Source organism: Lepisosteus oculatus, chromosome 21 (genome assembly GCF_040954835.1).
Source record: "Lepisosteus oculatus isolate fLepOcu1 chromosome 21, fLepOcu1.hap2, whole genome shotgun sequence".
NCBI classification, from domain to species: Eukaryota; Metazoa; Chordata; class Actinopteri; order Semionotiformes; family Lepisosteidae; genus Lepisosteus; species Lepisosteus oculatus.
The window spans coordinates 5,670,299-5,693,359 of NC_090716.1; the positions used below are offsets into that span (position 1 = coordinate 5,670,299).

The window sequence follows — 23,061 nt, forward strand, 5'->3', positions numbered from 1 at the left end:
TGGCATAGCAGTTATACTGCTGCCTCACAGCTCTGTCCTGGGTTTAATTCTGGACTGGGCTACTTTCTGTGTGAAATATGCACATTCTACCCTTATTTCTGTGGGTCTACTCCTGGTGCTCTGGTTACTTCCCACTTTCTAAAGATGTGTGGTTAGAGTAATTGTCTGTGTGCTCATGTGTGTGTGCATGCACTGAGATGGACTAGTTCTGTTCTGTATTCTATGCTTCATGAATAGACAGCAGGTTACCATCACCCTTACCAGGAATAAGCTGCCATTTTATAATGGAGATGATGGAGAGTAAACACAGATCATATAAGCTCATCTCTTAGTATTGCAGCCCTTGTGCCTGTTTGTGACGTTCATATCTGAAATCATACATTGCTTGAGTCTCATGTTTTAGAAGGAGCAATGTCAGGTTATTTGTGGTCAAGGCTGAGTTGGCCTGTACCTATTTAAAGCAGCTCTGAACTAACCAGGTCATAAGCATAACAGGGTTTTCATAGTGATAGGTGATCTTAGCAGCACTTGCATTAATGTTAAGAACAAAATAATAAAGCTCTATTTAATACAAAGCCTTTAAAAAAATGTCATATTCTCAAAGCAAAGAAAAATGAACAACAAAGGGAGAAAAAAAGTAGACAATACACATTATAGAACATAAAATCTAAGGGATATTATGAAATTTAATTAGATATTATAGCAGTCTAGTAAAAAAAAGTATCTAATCATATTGAAGCTAATACCCTGGCTTCTTTCACAAACCAGGTGGATGAGATCATTTAGTAGTATCCAAACTAATTATTCAAGCTGTATGGCCTTCTCTTCTTTGTAACTTGTTCATATTTTAAAATGGATTCAGATTGTTTTCCTAAGATAAGGAGTATTCATTAAGGAGTACTACAGTGTACGGCCAGAGACGTTTGCATTCTGTACAATGGTAAACTTGATGTGGTGACAAATGAGACCAACAGGAACTAGGAGTACCTAAATCTAAGTCATTAAATACATTTGGAAGACCAGTAGTTCCTGTGGAACTTCAGACATGACCCCCACATTTGAGTTTTCATCCCTTATCTCTACTCTGTTTTCAATTTATTCATCAGTTCTCAGTGCAAATACAGTACAAGTATTATCTTGAATACCTATTGCCTGCAATTAAAGATGAAGAACTATCCATTACTGCTGTTGTGTGTTCAGAGAACTTTACCTACTTTTTTCTTAAATCCATGTTAAATATCCACTGGATACCTTATCAGAACTTGATTATCTTCAAGTTTTGTTCTGATAATCATTTTCATAACATGTAGTGGAAGTAATTGGTCTGTGATTACTTATTTCTGCTTGTCACCCTATTTATGAATGGATGTTTTTCCAGTCAATGGTTATTAATCCTGTCTTGAGTGCTATTACAAAATAGTACACTTGACGGAATACCTTCATGTAACCCTTTTCCTTTTAATTAGCATTTTCCGTGGAATCTGTTTTAATGGCACGCTTTGTGTATTTTTTAGTTGTTTGTCCTGCTCACTGGATCATCAAGAGACTGCCCTGTAAGGCTTTTATTGATTTGACAAGTCAGTCCTTAAAGTTGTTCTGTTTTAAAGAAAGGCAAACAGCCTCTTTTATTCTTTTCATGTTTGTCGGCTGTTAGCTTGCTTTTGGTACTTAGAACTTTTAACCCGGGTCCTGTTGCTAATAGTTTGCTGTACATGCAAAAGAGATGCAGTCCATGTGACGTACTCTGGATGACAAAAACAGATGCTTTGCAGCTTTGGAAACTACCTGAAGATGTTTGTCTTTGCATGCTTTTACAGATTTAAATAATTTAGACTAATGTATGAGTACAAAGTATTGATTTAACTGATTTTAACAAAGAGCAACAGGATTGTACAGCTTTCCACTTGCAGCTCTTGCTGTCTCCTCAGAGACTGTATTTTTAATACATCCAGCACATTGTTACATTAGACCCCCTGATTTGCACTTTAGGAATCACAGCAATGAAGGTAACTTGGATGGACTGCAAGTTAAGGGGCCTTGGGTTATAATATGGACCAGAGCTGAACTGACTTATTTTTTAGTATGCTTATTGCACTCGGCTGAACTGGAGTGGTTTCAGCCAAGCACTGTCCGTGTCAGAAATACTAATACCTACAATTAAATGGTCTGTTGATTCTAGGGGAAGTCATTGCTCATCTGCTCATTTGAGATCCGAAGTTCAGGGTCATTGCTGCTCCCTTTAGAAGGTTGTGCCCTCTGACCAGTGTGTGACTATCAGTGACTCAGCAGATTCTGATATGAAGGGCAGACAAATTTGTGGAAGGGCCACACTTGACTTGAATTTAAAGTTTCAATCCAAATGAAAGGTTGTTTTCAAAGCATTACCCTAGCCACCTCTTATATTTAAAATACCACACACGGCGTGGTTATTTAGGTGGATGAAATTATGATCACAGGTAATGTAGTTAGAAGAAAACTTTTTTTTAAAACTTTATTTTGTAGTTGTGAGGTGACTGATATTTCGGAGTTATTCATTCCTGGCAAGGCAGAAGTGTTTGAAGTAATGTTTTGCGTTGTATGCGTCAAATAATAAACAAGGTGAGTGCAGTGTACTTAAGTTCTGGTTTTGTATACTGTATATGATGACTTCTCAATAATGATTCTAAATCACTCTTGTAATCAGTATAGCACCTGTAGCCATCAATGCTACTGCAACAAATATTCCAAATGCATGGCATTTCTCGTTCGGCTGTTAGGCTTTGCATTTTGTTTATCTTTGGTAACATTAATATACATTTCCTTACTGTTATAATAAACATAATGTTAACTTTTTTTAAGAAGATATGTTTTGAAATACATTTTCATAGTTTTCTAGTTTTACGTCTTCTGTCAGCAGTCCTACAACCAAAAACACACAATGGTTCTGACTTCCTTTTCTTTTACTATTACTGGGTTGGCTGCACTGTATTTCTAATTAGATGGTCATTTTTTTGAGGTGAGAGTAGCATTAGCACTCTGCTTACTAACATGGAACATTTCCTTTTTACAAAACACTCTATGAAATGAAAAAATGCTTCAGGACTACATGGTGGTTGACTTGATAATAATGCCTAGCAGTTTCTTAATAAGACAAACTGCCTAAGCAACATTAATGTAGAGCTTGCAGTTAATGAGCTCTGGCATAAATGAACATCTAAAATGTGCTATAATGCTAGACTGTAAATAATGAGAATCTTTTCCCTTTGAAATTTGACTTTCAAGATAGCATTCTGTATTTCCTAAAATGGCTTACTTCATTATTAAAGCAGTACTATTTCATGTTTTTCAACCATTTTCAGTCTGCTGTCAGTAGATTGTATTAATTCAGGTCCCGTGATTAATAAATAAATCTTTAGTATAGCATCCTAACCTCATTACTAATACTTTTTTTTTGGTGGAACCACAATATCTTAAAAGAAAACAATTACCTCCACATTTTGTAAATTAACCAGGGCAATACACTACTGGATCAACATCCAGAGTTATTCTGATAGCTGTCAAGTTGTTATTTTCACTACTTTGCATACCATTGTAACTATTTGACCTCTGGTTCAAGTCGAGAGAGAAATATTGTAATATACAGGTATTTTAACTTTTTAGCAATATGTCATTTAAGTATTAATGCATCTTTATTGTTTTCAAATACAGATTCTGTCCATTTATGATTGTTTCTTCTGAGGTTAGGCAGTATGAGTTACGTTCATGAGTGTGTCACAGCCTTTCAGAAGAAGACTTACTGCAGGGTCTTTGCATGGAGTATGAATCATGCAGTTTATTACTGAAACCCACACCTATCCATCCGTCCATTTTATCATCACTTTATCCAGTACAGGTCCTGGCAGAGCCGGAGCCTGTCCCAGCAAGCAACAGGTGCAGGGCTGGTTACACTCCGGACAGGACGCCAGTCCACCCTAGGGCACACAGAGTCACAGTCACAGACACAGACGCATCGCATTTAGATTGGAGACATTCTGCATATGCATTACATTTAAAATAGAAGGCTGAAAATGTCTTGTGTTCTGTACAACATGTAATGCAGCATTTTAAGGGACAGGTCTTTTTATATATCATTGTTTATTTTCATAAGTATTGCCTGCTGATAGCATAATTTTATGGCTCTAATGTTTCCAAAAATATAATTTTATGTGTTTTGTCAAGCTACTGAAATTCATTTATCATTATAGCTTTTTTAAATTGTTTATTTAAGATTTAAATGCTCAAACATCCTGAGGATAAGAATTTTGAAGTTTACACTGGGTGACCTTGTGAGATTTATTGCATGTTTGCAAAAGATAGCTGCGCCTGAAGCATAAACATATGTTTTAGAAGTGCTTGGTCTATTGAATGAGATCTGGCTGTGTTACCAAAACATTCCATAATCATCTCTTCAGTTGATGGTATATACAACTTCAGAGTGTTTACAGTCTCTGAATTCTGTGCATTCTTGGCTTTAACCCTTTAGTTTTATGTCTTCCTTGTTAATTAGCAACTCTATGTATGAAGAGTCTATAATGTTTATCAGGATCCAAAAACATGTGCAAACAGGTTGATTATTTAACATTTAACCCTGAGCTCAATTCAGGTTTAGTTTCCTTTTTAAGTGATGTGGCAATATGTTGATTTCACAAAAATGTTCAAGTATTTATTTTAAACTCAGATGCCAGCATTTTAGAGATTATATCAGAATTTTCAGCCAGTGATTTATATATGTTAATCATAAACAGACTTTACGAAAACAAAACACAGACAAAAAAACAGAATAAGAATTTAGCTTGAGGTTAAACTTATTTTAGTTTTGCATCTGTGTATAAAAAATGTAGAGAGAACAAACTAGTCTCCAATCCCTTAATGGTCGGTAAAGTAAAAATAGCAGTGATAGCTAAAATGTTTACACATCTTTAAGTGTTTCAAGTAATACGTGGAATCTAAAACATGAAAATGAAAAAGTAGGGCAGGAGGGCTGTCCCCCCACCCCCAACACACTGAAGGATGAAATATGTTGATTTAGTATGCATGTTCAATAACATTTACAGCTGTTTCCAATATTGTAAGTTAAACCTTTTTGCTGTTTTTGAGGCTTGTACCTAAGTTGCTATTTGAGCAGGACATTGTTTTAACAATTTTCGTCTGCATAACAGGTAGGTTTCACGACATTACTGAACATTTTCTTGTTACAGACCAAAACCCCTGGAGTAGGGTTTGTGAAAATTCATGCTCCCTGGAACGTACTCTGTCGAGAAGCAGAATTTATGAAGATCAAAATGCCAACCAAAAAGGTAACGTTGTGTTACCCTGTTACAAAATGAAATTTTAAAGACCTTCAGATTACTCCTCTTTTACTGTCTCTCCCTTTTAATTTCCACAGTTACTTTGAATTTGTTTTTGTTTGTTTCTAGGTATATGAAGTTAAGCAGGGCAGCAACCTGGTGGAAAAGATTAATGCGTTTATTAATAAAGTAACAGAACCGCTCCATCCTAACGTAGAGGAGAATAGGATAACTACTGTGAAGCACCTTTCATACCCATTTTCAAGAGAAAAACAACACTTGTAAGTATGCTGTAGTAGGTTAAATCTGTACAATGACAGCGCTAGACTATGTTTGTCTACAAGTTCTCCTGATCTTATAGCCTTCTGTTTTAAGAGGTAACAGCCAGTCACAAGGCATTCCTGAATTCTTTTGCATTCCAGTCGGTAAAACGAAAACACAAACTCTGAAAGAGCAGTCTTTCTGAACGTAATGAAATCCTGATAATATGAATTTCTCAATTCAAGGAGTAGTCTAAAAATACTAAAAGTAAAAAAATAAAAATGATATTTTAGATGTTTCTAAATTAACACACAGACTTGTGAACCCAAAATAACTAACGAAGTGGCTTATACAGTAAGTAGAGTGCATCTGGAAGAAGGAGAGAATAAATATTCCTAATCACTGCATTAATATCAAAAAGCTTTAGCTTATCTTAAGCAAATATTATTGACTTTGTTTGTTTAAAGAACATGCTGGATTGGCTTTAGCCACTCTTCAACTCCTGAGATCTCTTGCCGTTTATAAAGGAAGGGGGTGGTGTGGGAAGACAAAGGGCAGTTTAGCAAATAGCTTCTAGAATGTAGCAGTACTTCAAGTTCATAGACTGGCATCTAGTTACCTATGGATGTCAAAGAACCTTTCGTGAAATTAAAATCCATTGACTTTACAAATGTTTATTGTTTCTGCATTTTGAGTATACAGTATGTGATTGAACTAAATCCCAGTAAATTATTTTTGTACGAATGTCAGAAAATTCTGGAAGTATTTTATTGAGAGTGGAAATAATTTTTTTTCAGTTATATATTTGTTGGGTGGGGTGGGGGAGGTGTTTTAGAAAGTAGTCATAAAATTCTTTACAGTGTGCACACAATGATTACTGAAATTGTCAAATGACATTAAGCAAAGCCCATGAAATTAATTTTGTACGCATTGCTTCTTTATTGCACAGGTTTGATTTATCAGATAAAGACTCCTTTTTCGACAGTAAAACAAGAAGCTCAATAGTAAGTATTGCATGCAAGACCAGGTCAGTTCACAGAAAAAAAAAGTGTTCTCTGTTGGTTGATTAAGATTCAGTCTCTGTACTTGTTCACTTTGTGAGCTAATTAAAGAATTTTGACAGGTATATGGTATTTGAATAACGTACTTGCCTGTTAACCTTTTTCTGTAATAAGATTTCATGGCAGTGATGTGTATTTTGTTAAAGAATATCCATTTATTTGTTTTTAAAATTTTAATGAAATTAACTCATACTATGACTAAAGCCTTCATACAGCAGATCTGATGTTTGATCTGTGTTTTTGTTTTTGTTAGGTCTATGAAATACTGAAGCGTACAAAATGCACAAAAGCCAAATACAGCATGGGTAAGCTCTCTATTTAACCCTGCCTTGAAAGACAAAGCAATAATGTTTTTAAACTTCACAGAATGTTTTTGGACAGTTCGTGGCCATTTTGGGTCTACACATTGTATTGAAAAGGGTAAGAATTTATGCGTAATGCATCGTAGTAGAAGAAAGGAAGCTGTTTGGGTTTACTGACAGTCACTGCTCCAGTTGTGATCTCTCACTCTGCTGTAGAATTGAAATGCTTTTAATAGACTGTTGGTCCTTTGTAACTTTAAAGACATGAGAAAGAATTTCCTTCTTCAGAAGGAGAAAATGTTTATTTACACAGGAGTTAAAAACTGGCCTGTGTTCTTTTTATAAATATCTAACTTTATTGCAGGGATGACCAGTCTCCTTGCTAATGGAGTTTATACAGCAGCCTATCCCTTACATGATGTAAGTCAAGCCATATTTATACATTTTCCTATGGAATGGATATTACAATATATACATTATTGGCTTGATGAAATATAAATGATTTTTGTTATATTATTATTAATCTCAATCTGTTTTTTGTGTGAGGTTTACTGAATGCTTTTTTTAATAAAAAGGGATTTAGATACCTTTTTTATCTTCATTGTATGTGACAATGCTGCATTAATGTGATTGCACCACTGTTATTTTAACAATAATAGATCTCTGAAAACCCTTCACTTTATCACATAGGCCTGCTATTTGAGAACATTATGTGGTAGTGATTATGTAAAGGATATTTATTTTTAAAAAATCTTCCTAATATCTGCTTTTCATTGCAGGGAGACACAAATGGTGAAAACAGAGCACCCAATGACAGAAAGGTAAAAGGAACTTAAGTTCTTGTTAGGAGTTTGCTGTAAGTGCACAGAAAATGACTGTGTTTTGCGAATGCAGTCTCAATATTTCTGTGAACTCCTGTAAGTGAATTATAATGGAGTGTTTTAAATGTGCAAACATTTCTAGTTGTCTTCAGCAGTGTTATTGTGGAATTGACAGATTGTTTTAAAAGTTTTAAAACAATGTTATCGGGACTTGCCCAGCACAATATGTCTTGAGTTGTTTTCAGTGAGATGGGACACTCAGCATTTAAGGTTTTAAATCTGGCAGTGGACAGGTGTTTACTGTTACAAAGGAAATCTCTTTAATGAGGAGCAGTGAAATCGAGGGACTCTGCGTTGTTTCAGCCTGATTATATGCTTATATGTCATTGTGCAGCTGAGCTAATAGATGAAAAACCTAAACAATAAAGTGTTTAAAGTTGCCAATGAAATTGAAATCCAAATAAATGCGATATGGAGGCAAAATGTACTATATAGAGTTGTTTGGTGTAACCAGCCTATGTGAGGGAATGGCAGCCTAAACTTAAGGAGGAGGGTGACTGAACCTGCCCTCGTGTGTGTGTGAATGAGCTGGGAAACTGCGGTGGGGAGTTCAGGAGGCAAGATATATAGTGTATATATAGGAGAGAGGAAGAAGGGGAGATTAGGATCTGTCCTCCCTCCCAAATTTAGCTGTTTTTTTTATATGCACATATTATCTGTACAATATATCTAATTACAGAACATACCATACTATATCTGTATATGCATCTCCAGTTTTATCATTTACAATATTATCTGTATTTTTATATATTACAATATATCTGTTTGTGTCTGTATCTACATACTGGAGAGTATATCTACCATGTACGGTATTATTTGTGTAATTATACATTACAATACATCTGCAAATGTTTATGGTAGCAAGTATTTTTGATCTCATGGGTGTAAGAATTGTTATTTAATTAATATTTTTAATTGCTGACATCACTGTTGCTGAAGTTAAATATCACACTGAAATATGCATTATTTTTACTCTTATACTGGTATCCTCATGTACCTGCAAACATTGAAGAATCACATACAAAAATGACTCCCGTAGGCAAAGGCTGTGTACAGGAAAGCCTGTGCTGTTGATCTCTGTCCTCACTGTTATCCCAAAAGCTTCGAGGCCATGTTCATCTTATGGGGCTGTGATAGGAATCTGAACATCTGCAGCGACTTCAATTTCACCCTCACATAGAAGGGATCACATTACTACTAGCAAGCAGTGAGGTGCCAGATCTCTCATGGCTACCAAGAGTGTTTTAGTCACTAGACAGGACAGTCTTTCTGTGTGAATCAGCGCTCTGGAGAAATCATTTTTCCTCCCAGAGGCAGCTTTGCTCCTGATCTTCCATTTTCCAAGTAATTTCAAAGGTTAAAAAGCAGGCAATAAAGGTGGAGAACAACAATAACCCCTCATAAACAGTATTAACATTTTAATTGACTTGTGTTTTTATTTAAAGAATGCTTGTCTTAGAAGCGACCGTTGCCAATTGTTTTAATCAAATCAAACACTCGATCATAAAATCTGATAACTCCTAAAAAAGGTGAAATAACCTGTTGGCAAAACAAATTCTTCTATTTTCTTTTAGTTGTTTAAGCCTATGTTTTTAAAGTTGCAACGTTTTAAAGTAATTTCCCAAATTATACAATGTAACACATGCTGTAGATAACAGTATATATTTTTAATGAAGCTGCGAATTACATTCTTATTTTTTTCCCTTTTCAGCTGCTGTATGAGGAGTGGGCAAGCTACAGTGTCTTCTATAAGTATCAGCCTATTGATCTTATCAGGTGAGATGGATAAATGTTGCTTCTCTAATTTCAGTGGCACTTCTAAAATGAATAATGCGGGAATATCATGCAATTTATTAATGGAAATAGTAATGAAGGGTTAGCAGTCTTCTTTGTAATAGGTGTAGATAGGCTAGAACAGGTAGTCATTGCATCTGTTTATACCATAAGTAAACAAGACATCAGGTTTTGCCATGTCATGTTTTTAATTAATTCTGTGATGTGCTAAACAGTAAAACTTACCCGGCAAACAACTAAACCAAGCACACTCCAAACAACATAAACATAACATTTGTGTGAAAAATATTATTCAAATGCAAAATGGAATTTGTCTGACCTATGTACATACTGTATCTACATGTGTGTGAAATAACTATGATTTTTATTTTGAAGAAAATACTTTGGGGAAAAGATCGGACTGTACTTCGCCTGGTTGGGGGTTTATACCCAGATGCTGATCCCGGCCTCCATTATTGGAATAATTGTCTTCCTTTATGGCTGTGCCACTGTGGATGATGACATTCCCAGGTCTGTTTCGGCCTTGGTTTCTGGGGTGATGTTTGGTGGAGACTCTCTGGAGTTTCCTTTCTGAGGGCACACCTGAAAAATAATGGGGATTCTAAACCAGAGCGAGCAGAACCGGTATTTGTAGGTATTTGTAGAGTGTAAATGTGTAGTGAATAGAAAGCTCCAGCACTTTTTCTTTGTTCATCTCTAATATTAATCTAAAAGGACACCAGCCAGTAGTTCAGTTTGTCTCCTTAAGTGGTTGGTCTAAATGAAACTATCAAATTTGCTGGATTGTGATGCTCCAGGACCTGAATTGGTCACCCCGAATATAGAATATCAAAGAAAAAAAAGCATTTAAGGTGCAGTGTTTTCACTTCTTACATTAGAATTCTTAATTAATCTAGAAAAATCGAAAAGAGGCATTATCTTTAACATAGCGCTACCTACAGAGAGAACTCTAAACAACCATAGCATGCTGCCAGCATAATATGCTATGCAGTTTGTGACAGTGTCATCCTTATCTTCCAGAAACTTGTCCATCTATAGTTTACAGGCCTCTTTATATGATGCAAAACACAGAGATCTTTTTTTGCTTTTCCTTGTTTTTCTGCAAGGTTCTTTTTATTTGAAATTCAAATGAAGCGCTGTTAAATGCAACTTGTGCGCGAGATGAGATACAACCTGGCACACTTCAAAGTGAATCACATGTGATTCTGATTCCGTCTGTGGAACAGTCCAATTCGGTTATATGACTACAGGCGCCCGTTCTATTGCATCATTTTGCAGGAGGTGGGCAGTGGGAATCCCTCAGCCATTGCCCATTTTTATCTTGCCAGGGTGAGGTGGTACAGCAGTGTCCTCTGAGGGGTCCAGAGGTGCTCTGGTCCCTCTGCCTGCTCTGCTAGCACTGTTGCTGTTAGCCGCCGTTGAAATTTTCTGTCTCTCCCCTTTCAGCATGGAAATGTGTGACAAAAGGAACAACATCACCATGTGCCCCCTCTGCGACAAAGTCTGTGGCTACTGGAAGCTGAGTACAGGGTGCGCCACTGCTCGGGCCAGCCATCTCTTCGATAACCCTGCCACGGTCTTCTTCTCCATCTTCATGGCACTGTGGGGTGAGGAGCTCCCTTCTGGGCGAGTCGTGGCAGTGTGAAACCATCTGCGTTTTCCGACGTGATTTGTGTTGTTTATCATTACTACTTCAAATGATTGATTGCATCCTGGAGCAAGGCTTAGGATGTTTTTAGGCTGTGTGTTTCAAGAGTTTCCCTTTCATACAGTATGGTCTAGTAGGAGAGCAACCTGATTGTGGCACTAAGAATAGCCAAGCTGTCAGTCAGAGTGCTTTTGCCAAGCGGCGACAAACTGTGCTTCCTGAGAATCAAAACGTTAGAATCTTCCGGTTTTTAGAATATATTGGCTCTTAATTGCTTAATTAAATTAGTCAGATTAAGGACATACCATAGCGTTAACCTCAGTTGACAGTAATTCAATGCTGTTGTATTCTGTAAAAGTGCATTAACTATAAAACAGTTGCTAACAATATTCTGGCACAGAACTAACGATACTGACTAGAAATGTTAATTCGGCTCATCTCGTACAGCAGACAGAAGTATTTTCTATACACATGCTCTGGCACCAAGGCATATTCACTATACCCTTAAATGAAGGGTTAATCAATGTCAGGCTCAGAAGGTGTTCAGTTCCATTGCGATGAGGGACTTTTTTGTTTGATTGCTAGTTCTCTAATGAGGCCGACTAGTACGTTACTTCACTGTGCATAACTCTGATGTAGTTCTTTCCCAAAGCATCAGACTGGGGAAACAGACATTTCTAACCTTTGCTGTAGGGCGATCTATATTTTCAACAACAAAAAAGGTACTACAATTAAGGTGTGATTTTATATGTAAAGGATTTTTTCGTGTAAATAGAGCAGGAGTAAAAACTCAGGCAGGGTAGTGTTCTACTTTGAGTACTTTATTTCTTAATTTGGCCAAATATGTCAATAATTGGCCAGAATTGCTATCTTTTCTTATTAAAAGGGGCCTATGAAACTCTTCAATACTTGATTTTGTGAAGCCCTCTTTAGTTTTATAGTTAATGCAAACATCACTTAAATTTAATTGTATCTGCAGTGGAACAAAGTTAGACTAAATTAATTATTCCTGCAGTAACACATGGTTTTGCACATTCTGTACTAATTCATTTGCACTTGTGTATTACATATACATTCAAAAACTGGCTATAATTTATAACCCTAATATCCTTAATCACATGACTAAATTCTAGTTGCAATCTCCATAGTGTCTGGGTTGACATCTAGGCCAGTGTTACCTGTTATGACTGTGGAGCTACTGAGAAACCTCAGTCCCTTGAAGTGTTTTGCCAACAGACCCTGTACAGTCTCTCGGATTCTGGAAAATAACAACTCAACCTAATAAAGCCTTTCCCCCCTACATTCCTTTCCTCTGTTTATTATCACGGACGTTTGAATGAAGGCAGGAAGCAATCGTCTGTATTGAAGCACAGTGCTACCAATGTGTCAGGTCATAAGTTCAGACCAAGAATTTTATCCTTGGTTTGATATTGTTTTTTTGTACTTAACTGTTATCAAGAATAGAAATATAGTACAGGCTTGTTTTAGGGGAGCTGTAATTCAATGGCCTGTAGGGCTGTGATATAATTATATATTAAAGCAATGTAACAGTGTTTGTCATTATTCCTCATGTGTTTTTATCCAGAAAGTCACTGGGTGATTATTATTTCTGTATATGAAATTGTTTGCATGGGGCTTCTTTTCTTTCTTTAACTTGTTTCTGACTACATTGCGCGGGAAGAATACTTTAGAGAAATCGTGATATCTGCACTTTTATTTAAAATTGATATTGAAATGTGTTTTTTTGCTTGGAAACAATTCATTTTCAGTGTGCAGGTATTTTTGTATTTTACATTGTATCTGGCAAAATGATGTGTGATCAGGTTATGTTCTCATAAGAATAAACACCTACTCAACATTATAGAGAGCCATGATGGTAGCTCTGAAAAAGCCTCTAATCTTCCTGAACTCTGAACAGTAGTTCATCTCTATCATTATTTACTTAATACCATTCACAATTTCATTGATGGATGAAAATGGGCTTTCTCATGAGTTAAGATTTTGTGAAGAAAATAAAATTGTTCTCATTTTGCTATTCTATAATTCATATTTTTAGGATTATTTTTTTGTTACAGCCACCATGTTCATGGAGCACTGGAAAAGAAGGCAAATGAGGCTGAATTACAAATGGGATCTGACTGGCTTTGAAGAAGAAGAGGTGAGATATTTACTTTATGTTTCTTTTAACACACTGTATAAACAACGTTCTGCAGCTCCAGCACTGGGATTACATAAACACTTTTTCCACAATCTCCTTGTGAGTCTGTTTTAAATCACACAAGCTTCATTCACAATTAGAACTTCAAATAAGACCTTGGTAGTCATAATGATTATCACCAGGTAGGCTGTTTCATTTGAAAGGCCTTAATAGTTTATTTACTTTTTAAATTACCAATTAGGAACTGAAGGTATCATTATAGTTTTAAAGACTCTTCTGTACAAGACATAAAAGATATTTAGTTATAAAATAATCTAAATAAAGCTAATATCTCATTTCAAGTTGTTCTAATTTTTTAATTTTATATATTTTTAATGCAGGTTATTATTATTTTCTCCCATTAAACCATACTATAATTCACCTATTTCTTGAAAAATTTCTTGAAAAGAGTAGGGATGGTATCCTGGTGTCCTGGCCAGATTTCCCCCATTTTTACCAATCATGGCCTCCTAATAATCCCATCAACGAATTGGCTTCCTTATTCTGCTCTCCTCCCCACTGAGAGCTGGTGTGTGGTGAGCGTTCTGGCACACTATGGCTGCTGATGCATCATCCAGGTGGGGCTGCACATTGGCGGTGGAGGGGAGTCCCCATTACCTGTAAAGTGCTTTGAGTGGAGTGTCCAGAAAAGCTCTATAAAAATATAAGGAATTCTTATCGTTATTACTAAAGCCGGCACAAAGCTATCAATAAATAGGACATGTGACAAAATATTCAGCTGCGGAAGACCATGTCTTAAGTCATTAACAAGACAGGATACCAGTGTAATATTTTCTTTAGTACATTTTCTTACAATTTCTTACTTATGGAAAACCTGTTATTTCTTAATACTTTAGGGGGTATAGACATAAAAAGGCATCCCAGTATTCATAGGAATATCACTTGAGTTCTATCTCTGTGTACATTTTCTAAATAGTTAAACTATCTATTATCTAAATAGTTTAATTCCATAATGTTTTATATATCAGTGGAAAAGGGAACAATGCAGTTATCTAGTGAGTGATTGGTCCAGAAATCCACACTAATGACAGGACCTCTGTAGTGCGTGTACAGACAGTTAACACCTGTGTCCAGATGCCAGCCAGATGTTCAGTCCTGTTCTCGGTGGCATCTCATTGGTGACAGATAGGGGTGATCAATCAATTGCAATGTTAAAGTGTGGGGATGCTGGAAAATAAAATGTTACAAATAACTGGTACAATTGTAAGAATTGTATTTCAATTTGAATACGTTTTTATACTTCTCTAAGTCAAACATTTCACAAACAAATGAAATATCTTGAACGGAGGAAATGGAAGAGGAAGTCCTGGAATGATTCAATAATGTAATGCTTTTTGTGTCTGTTTTTTTCCTGTTGGGTTTCCTGAAGGAAGCAGTAAAGGTTTGGATTTCCTTATTTATTTTTTTTTCTTGTTTCAAGCTGATCTTATTCGCCTTCTCCCACTGCTTGCCATCCACGCCGTTTCTTTCTCTGGAATCCATCAAACAGGAAATTCTTGGATTTTTGTTTCTTCTTCCATTGCTAATTTTAATACTCTTCAACATCCTTTTTTAAAATATTGTTTGAATCATCATTTTTTTGTTCACCTTACAGATTCAGTAACTTTATCTGCTTCACGTTTGGTATCAATTCTGACTCACCTCCTCGTTACTCGGCATTTTCTGCTTCCTCAGTAGTTGCCCTTCCTCACATTTCCATACTGTGGGCATGCCAAAATGCAACTCAAGGTTTTGAATCTGATAATGGACACAAATTCACTATATTAATGTCTTTAATTGAAAACACATCTTCTAATTGACCAAGAATGTACTTGCTCTTATGTACATCGTTTTAGGGCTGATATTGGAAGTGTGTTGTAGCATATCTGGAACCCCCTGCTGGGCGAAAGATGGCTAGAATATGCAAAACTGCATAGAGCAAAAAGTACACTGAACAGCTTATGAAGTGTACCCAGTCTTCTGTTTTTAAAGCTCAGTGTAATCATGAGTTGTTAAAGGTCTTCATCTTCCTTGATGGAAGATGAACGTTGTCTTGTTTTGGTCTCAAATTTGGGTTTGATCAGTTGCGCTTTTTGGACTTCACCTGTGATTATCCTTCCAAGTTGGGTTGGAAGGATTTTAATTGACCCTTCTCGGGTTGTTGCATAGTAACCGAATCTTTGCTCATACTTCTTTGCTACTAATGGGGCTGAGAGGTATTAACCTGTTATTGGATGCATACAGTAAATCCCCAAGTGTCTTTATTTTTTTTTTCCTGTCTAGGACCACCCAAGAGCAGAGTATGAGTTCAGAGTGATGCAGAAAACACTGAAAAAGGAGGGCAAATTTAAGAAAGTAGGTGGAGAATTCATTTGGTTCTTTTCTGTGCTGGCAATTATTCACATTTTACTGCTTTACTACAAGATGACCACTACTTTAACTTTGTAAGATCTTTTCTTAAACACAAAATGATGTTTGGAATTCTTTACATATACATTTTATCTTACCTTCCTCCCACTACATGTTCAGTGCCATGTTTTATTACAGTCATAAAGTGATCCCATCCTGATTATTACGGTCCAGTCTCCAAACTCACTTGGAGACATTTGTTTCTAATCCATCAGAGACTTTTAAAACAGATGTGTTTAAGCTCTCTTGTGACATTTTTGTCTTTTTTCTATTTTTGTTGTGTTTTTGGGGGGTGGCGTTTTTATCTTTATCCTCTTATCGTCAGAAACCCCCAGAGGTAATGGAAGAGCGAACAAACAAATGGAAACAAACTGTTCAAACTGCCATGGGTGGCGTCAAGCTGGTACTTTCTAAATGTGAACCTCATTCACTCTTAAACTGGTCTGTCAAGGCAAAAACTGGGCCAAATAGTAGTTTCCAACTCCTGTATTTGAGTAGTCATACAGAACAGTGCAGTAGAATAGGTTACATACACCTTGCCTATAATGTCTGTAGCATCTGTGCTGCTGGTTACCTATGTTAGCCTGCCACAATGAAATCTGTATCTTTTTCATAGTATGAAGTAAAAAAGGTTTGAAACAGAAATAACAAATTGCATCATTGGATCTTTTTAGAATATTAGGCGTATAGCTAATTGTGTTTGTACAGCCTTATGATTTCTATAAAAATACTTCTGTCTCCCCCATTTTTATTTAATTTTTATTGAATTTTACAGAGCTTATTTATATGCAGAGTCTTATTGACAAGCCTAGTCATCAGCACCTAGCTGTCAATTTTTACACATCCCTAGTTTTCTCTGAAAGCCACAGGAATACAACAACAAAGCCATTTCATTTTCCTAAGAGGTCTACATACGGTATTGTATAATGGAATTGATCATGTCTGTTGAGTTTTATTATTTTAAAGAATCTTGTCAAGATTCTAAATAAAATATACTATTGTTATACAGTATTTAAGTTCTTACTTAAGTTCTTGTTATAGTTAAGTTCTTACTAGTTCTTTAATATTCTACTAATAAAATAACTTAGTGGCTTACTTTGTCAAGTGTTTTGCACATTTTACTCATTATACTTTCAGAGCAGTTACAGTATAAATATTTGACAGGAGCTTAGTAGTTCTTAGTGACATTGGTAAATTTGAGCTGTGGCGATACAAAGCACAGGGATTTTTTGGGGCCTTGACATACCAGTTTATAAATTGTGAAATGCACATTTTTTTCTTTATCCCACACATTTTTCTTCCTTATTTTTGATGTTTTAAGCAATTCTTTCACCATCTTCACCTTCCTATTACCCATTTTTCCTAGGTGACACTGTTGTGCACTCCCCTGTCGTAGTGAATGTCAGTCGTGAAAATTGAACTTGTGAATTTGCCCTTTGTAACCCAGCATGTCACAGTTTTCCCTTTCAAAAGTTGTACTTTTGTGCATATTGGGCCATATTCATAAATTATTTTGTGCATTTTTACAATAATAAAATGAAAACATTTTAAACTGTATAAAGGGAAATCATAAAGTAGCATCTCAAAGGCTAATCCGATGCAACATTTTAAAATTGTATCATTGTTTTATCAGAAATTAAAAGGTATAACATTCTACCTGAGTGTAATTAGATTATAAATATGGCTCTTTGTGTCATTAGCATGCTTTCTTACTAATTAGTACCTGTTTATGAAAATGCTGCAGACTCCTTCATTTCATACTGAGATTGCATGATTCTATGGCTTTAAATATGATTTTAATATAAGATATGCATTTAGATGGGAAAAGAAGCTGAACTTGAAAGTTCATCCTATAACATTTTGATTTGCATTGCATTCAAAATGTTTTTTGCTCTCATGCAAATTTACAAATTGCAAATTGAAGACAAAACTAAATTCTCATTTTAATTTAGATTTGAATGACAACAGACGAGGGGCAAGTAGACAAACCTGCATCTTGCAAATGAGTGCTGTATAATCAGTGCCTGGAGCATTGGCAGAAGCAGATTTGCAGACTACAATCTTTCCCATTACCTCCTACAATTTCTGAAGCTAATTATTTATCTACTGCTGCATCTAACACATCTACAAAGTGCCATAGTCAGCCACCACTGTCTGCAGCTTATGTGGAAAAAACAAAATCTGGCTTTTGAATTAAACCTTCTGAGCATCTGAGAAGAAATCTTGCCTTCTCAACCCAAGTTAAAAATCACAACTTTTACAAAAAGTGGGTGCCAAACCAATGATGGTTTTAATGAAGCACGTGATCACGTTGACCAAAAAAATAGTTTTAAGAGGGCAAGAGTGCAGGTTTGTAACACCTTGCATGAAGTATCGTATAGCATCAAATACACAGTTTCAATGTGACTTGCAACTGAAGGCTCTAAAAATAAAAGAAAGGCTTTATGTTTGTGATGGGAGTCGCAGCATCAGAAGAAGGGCCAATCATCTCTTCTCTCTCTCTTTTTTATTTATGTAGAATTACAAAGCCTAAGTTTTTCTTTCCTCTTCCAGACAGAAAAAGAGAAACTGACTTGTAGGGACAGAATGCCTGCTTATGTCACAAATCTCGTCATGATGTTGTTAATGGTAAGACTTCGGTACTGCCATGTTCCCTAACATTGTGGTTTTACGATTTTTAGCTAAAGCACCTGTAATAGCATTGTATTTCTAATAATGCTAAAACCAGACTGTGATTGTTTTCATGTTGAATGAGGAATAAATGGCATTTCAAAATATAATTGTATGTTTTTTTACCATTTCTCCTTGTTTTAAGGGATTGCTGCTGTACTAACCTTGTCCTATTCCTTCACGTTCTGTGTTTCCCTCATGCAGATAGGTGTGACTTTTGCCATTGTGTTTGGAGTAATTCTGTACAGGGTATCCACAAAGGCAGCACTGGCTATGAGCTCCAACCCCGTCACCAGGTCCAACGTGAGGCTCACTGTAAAAGCCACGGCCGCCATCATTAACCTGGTGATCATCCTGATTCTGGATGAGGTGTATGGTGCCATTGCACGATGGCTCACCTTGTTGGGTAGGTATGGGTTTGGATGAGCTCTGATGCACAGTGCTTCGAAATAAGGAACTGGCATCACCCCCTTTCTTCTCTTTATCTACATCTTGCCTTAGTCCAACAGAACTTGAGTTTTGTAACACTGATATTTCCAGTATGATTACACTTTACTGATTGCATTATTTGTCTTTGGGCTTATTTGGTTGCCCACAAAATTCAGCATGTATTGTATTCCATTATTTTCTCCATTCATTCATCCTATTGCCCTGATTCAATTTGAATTAACTACTTGAGTTCCAGTTATTTGTGACTAATGGTCTTGGTTTAAGGGTATTATATTACATCAGAAGTTAATAGTTTATTGGTTTATAGTGCTTCAAAAAGTTAGATCTATCTGTGTATTATCCACGCAATAATCAGATTAGGTTATCAAATTTTACTCTTTTTCAGTAAAAATGTGCAGGATTTATATTAAAAGTGTTGTTTTGAAAAAGACAATATACAGTTTCTCCCTCATATGTCTATAAAAGTGTAATAAATCTTCACAATTCAATGAAAGTTTTTTTATATTTAGGTTTCACTTCTGATTTTCAACACTGAATTAAATTCAAGTGAACGTGTTTTTTCAGAGGTTCCAAAGACTGACAAAAGTTTTGAGGAGCGATTAATCTTCAAGACATTTATATTAAAGTTTGTGAATGCCTTCACTCCCATTATATATATTGCCTTCTTCAGAGGCAGGTGGGTATCTTTATTTTCATATTTCTTCTTCTATTCATTTTTATGCAGGGGTCTTGTAATGTACGCCAGTAGATAGAAACATTAAATATTGTATTTTAAATTCAGTTTTACGTGATAACACGACCTGCAAGCCTGTCCATTCCTTATTCTGACCAACCATTCTTGTTGTTTTCTTCATCAAAAGGCTTGTTGGCCGTCCAGGGAATTATGTGTACGCCTTTAAATCTTTTCGGATGGAAGAGGTAAAAATGCTTTTAAAAAAATATATCATCAAATACAATAAACTCAGCTCAGTTATTGAAAATATTTGATTTGTGCTTTGTACATAAATGCCTATATACTGTGTATACTTCACTTTGGACTTGTGCATTGTGGCTTTTCTGTAAATTTGCAAAGTAACATCTGATCTGCTGTGTACTGTGGCTAATGGCACATAATGACTGCTGTATGTCTCTCAGGTGGGTGCTGCAGTTCAGTGGTAGATGAATCGTGTACAAAGTGCTTTGAGGTTCTTTGGAATGAAAAGAGCTGTACAAACACAATTAGCTATACGCAGTTCTGGGGAATTTCTAAGCTTGAAGTTGGGTCTCTACCAATAAATAACAAAATGCGGGACCAGTCTGTGACAGAGGTGTTTTTTTTTAAGTATTGCACTTCTTGTTCATTATACAGATCTGATAGAAAGTATGGGTTTCTGATTGTGATTTTGTTCTATCGCGCTGTCTAGTGTGCACACGGAGGCTGTCTTATGGAGCTGTGTATTCAACTGAGTATCACCATGTTGGGAAAACAGCTGATCCAGAACAACCTTTTTGAGATTGGCATCCCGTAAGTGGTGACATAATTTAGGTTACACTGCACCTTTTCCTGAGTCTTACAGCAACATTCTTTAGTCTGATTTTGCATGTGCTGTGAACAGTTTCAACAAAATGTTAACTTCTTATTAAGTTAGATACGTTGTTTAAATACAATACCTTATTCAAAGCAGTCTACAGGCGACTGCTCTTTGTAGGAAATACTGCTGAGAAAGACCAAAGCCTGAAGTGAATTAACTCTTTGTTAAAGATTTCCAAGCTTCAATCTACCTGAAGGTTGCACATTACAAACACATCATTTTTGCCAGCTTTTTGATTGACAGAGGCATCTAAATAAGTAATAATGAAAACTATCATCAGATGTTGGGATTTGAATTTGCTACAAATGTAAATGAGTATGTCAGGTGACCTGCATTGTCGCAATACAATGCATTTGCAGAAATTTGTCCAAGTGCTCCAAAACAGTGGGTGCGCCCTCTATAGTGGTTACAAGAAGCAGATGGCATAGTGCATGAGCATAGTCAGCTAGGCACACAAGTTGGAGATGTAAGCTGAGATAATAATTAGCTATCCCAAACTTAAAAACAAAAAAATAAACAAGTAAAAGACATTTTTCTTCTGACCCTCTTTAGGTTAATTAAACCTTTGTTTGGCTAATTGGAAGAAACAAAATCTTGGAGTGGTTGAACTCAAGCATAATAAATGCCAGTAGACACATTGCCCTGATACACTGTGATCTGTTTTCCTGTGAATATAGTTGTTCCATAACAAAAAGAGTTGAGAAAGGATTCCTAGAACCAGACATTAACTGGAGCATGTTTGCGTGAGATAGTCAGAATCACCATGCTGAACATCTGGTCTTGTCACGGCCCTCTGTCTGCAGCAAACTGAAGAAGCTGATAAGATACATCAAGTCAAAGAGGCGTCCTTTCCAGGAAGAGGAACGGGAGAAGAAGTTGCAACATTATGAGACGGACTACTTTTTAGATCCTTTTGCAGGACTGACTCCAGAGTACATGGAAATGAGTGAGTAAAAGCTGCAGTTACCACATACACACACTCCCCCAATCCTCTAGCTTCATTTTGTTTGTGTGTAGAAAACATGTACAATATGTCAGATTTTAAAACTGTCTTGTTTTGAAGCAATATGTATTTATATGTATTTTATGTGTGTAATTTCATAAGTCACAAATTGCACAAGTTGTGTACTTCCCAATTTGTCAGATATATGTGAAAAGTATCCCACTGTCTCCCCCCCCCCCCCCCCACCACCAACAATTACTCCTTTTAAACTCCACAACTCAAAAAAGAAATCTATTTCGTTCTGAAAGAAACTTATACTAGGGCATGTGGGCCAAGACACACCTTGGTCGAGCCAACACACTGGCTGGGTTGTAGTCATAAACAACATTGCGGTCATTCTGCACTGCATCCTATAAGCAGTTCATTTACAGTTGCTTTACTACTTTAGGATTGAGTTGCATATCAGTTTTGTCACCGTCTTGGGAAGAAAGCAGCACTACATATGCATATATATATGTGTGTGTGTGTGTATATTTCTTAGCCATGTCATCTTTTTCAGAAGTAGAACGTTGAGGACTGTCTTAATGGTATTTATTGGTTTTAAACTGCTGTACAGGTAATGCACCACAGAAGAAATAAATAGAGCGTAGCAGGTTAAGAAAGCCCCTATGCAGCAGCAATAAATTCTGAGATAAGCAGAGAATGGAAAAGCAAAAGAAAAGTTATATACAGTAGTTTCTACTGCTCAAAGCTGCAGACGGACTCTGTAGGCCAAGAGAATGTGTTCAAAGTTAAATGTTACAGTACATATATGAAGATGACAGGGGCTTTTAAAAACATCCTTCTCCAGGTCATTAAAATAGATCCCACAGAGACAGTTTACATGAACTTTCACATTTTTAAGAAGTGTTTTCTAAAGATAAAGTAAATGAAGAACTTCAAAGCAAGCCTCATCCTTTGAGGTGTTAGCGGTTGTGATAGCAGGGGATGAAATTCTGTCAATAGAGGCTTAATTGATTCATTTTATATTTACACAGTTTAAAAATTCAAAAGGAAAGCTGCATTTTTTGTGTTGAATAATGCAGTTACAGATTGTTTAGCCACTGTTGGTTGCTTTGATTAGTGGACAAAATTTATTCAGCTAATTAATGGAACTAAGGGTGTTTCAGCAATAACCAAAAAACAAAAAAAGATTATCTTCAAGATTTTTTTGCTTCAGAGCTGAGGGACAACACACTACTGACTCTTTTGAAGGATATGTGGATAAGGTAGCTTTTAATATTTAGACAGTCTACCACAGACTCAGATCAAAGCTAAGGCATGACCTATAAATATCAACTTTCTTCATAATGTTAAACATAAGGGCTGTTGTTTATGACTTAAAATTTTTTGCCGGCTGTTTGAAGATGTTTACATATTAAAAAAATGCAAACAGAATAATCTCTATTTTACTTTTTTGTGTGGGTCTAACAGATATATAAGGGTAATATAAGATATTGTTAACATCAGCATAGAATGAGGAAATAAAAGTTCAAAGGTTGTAAGTAGTCAAGATGATACATTTCCTG

The 23,061-nt window shown here is 36.0% G+C and overlaps 1 protein-coding gene across 5 annotated transcripts in view; it reads left to right on the forward strand.

Annotated features, from left to right (window-relative positions):
- ano1a (anoctamin 1, calcium activated chloride channel a) overlaps window positions 1–23,061 on the forward strand; it is a 47,948-nt gene that overhangs the window by 14,406 nt on the left and 10,481 nt on the right. For 4 of the 5 annotated variants that reach the window (XM_069181605.1, XM_069181604.1, XM_015338510.2 and 1 more), the window contains 18 exons: window positions 5,217–5,315; window positions 5,436–5,587; window positions 6,517–6,571; window positions 6,882–6,933; window positions 7,295–7,350; window positions 7,710–7,751; window positions 9,523–9,587; window positions 9,981–10,115; window positions 11,052–11,212; window positions 13,329–13,411; window positions 15,734–15,805; window positions 16,185–16,262; window positions 18,413–18,487; window positions 18,734–18,935; window positions 19,544–19,655; window positions 19,840–19,897; window positions 20,383–20,483; window positions 21,354–21,496. In XM_069181605.1, the coding sequence (XP_069037706.1) occupies window positions 5,217–5,315; window positions 5,436–5,587; window positions 6,517–6,571; window positions 6,882–6,933; window positions 7,295–7,350; window positions 7,710–7,751; window positions 9,523–9,587; window positions 9,981–10,115; window positions 11,052–11,212; window positions 13,329–13,411; window positions 15,734–15,805; window positions 16,185–16,262; window positions 18,413–18,487; window positions 18,734–18,935; window positions 19,544–19,655; window positions 19,840–19,897; window positions 20,383–20,483; window positions 21,354–21,496 (1,741 nt within the window). The remainder of the gene's footprint in view (window positions 1–5,216; window positions 5,316–5,435; window positions 5,588–6,516; window positions 6,572–6,881; window positions 6,934–7,294; window positions 7,351–7,709; window positions 7,752–9,522; window positions 9,588–9,980; window positions 10,116–11,051; window positions 11,213–13,328; window positions 13,412–15,733; window positions 15,806–16,184; window positions 16,263–18,412; window positions 18,488–18,733; window positions 18,936–19,543; window positions 19,656–19,839; window positions 19,898–20,382; window positions 20,484–21,353; window positions 21,497–23,061) is intronic. The other variant, XM_015338512.2, reaches the window with a different exon arrangement.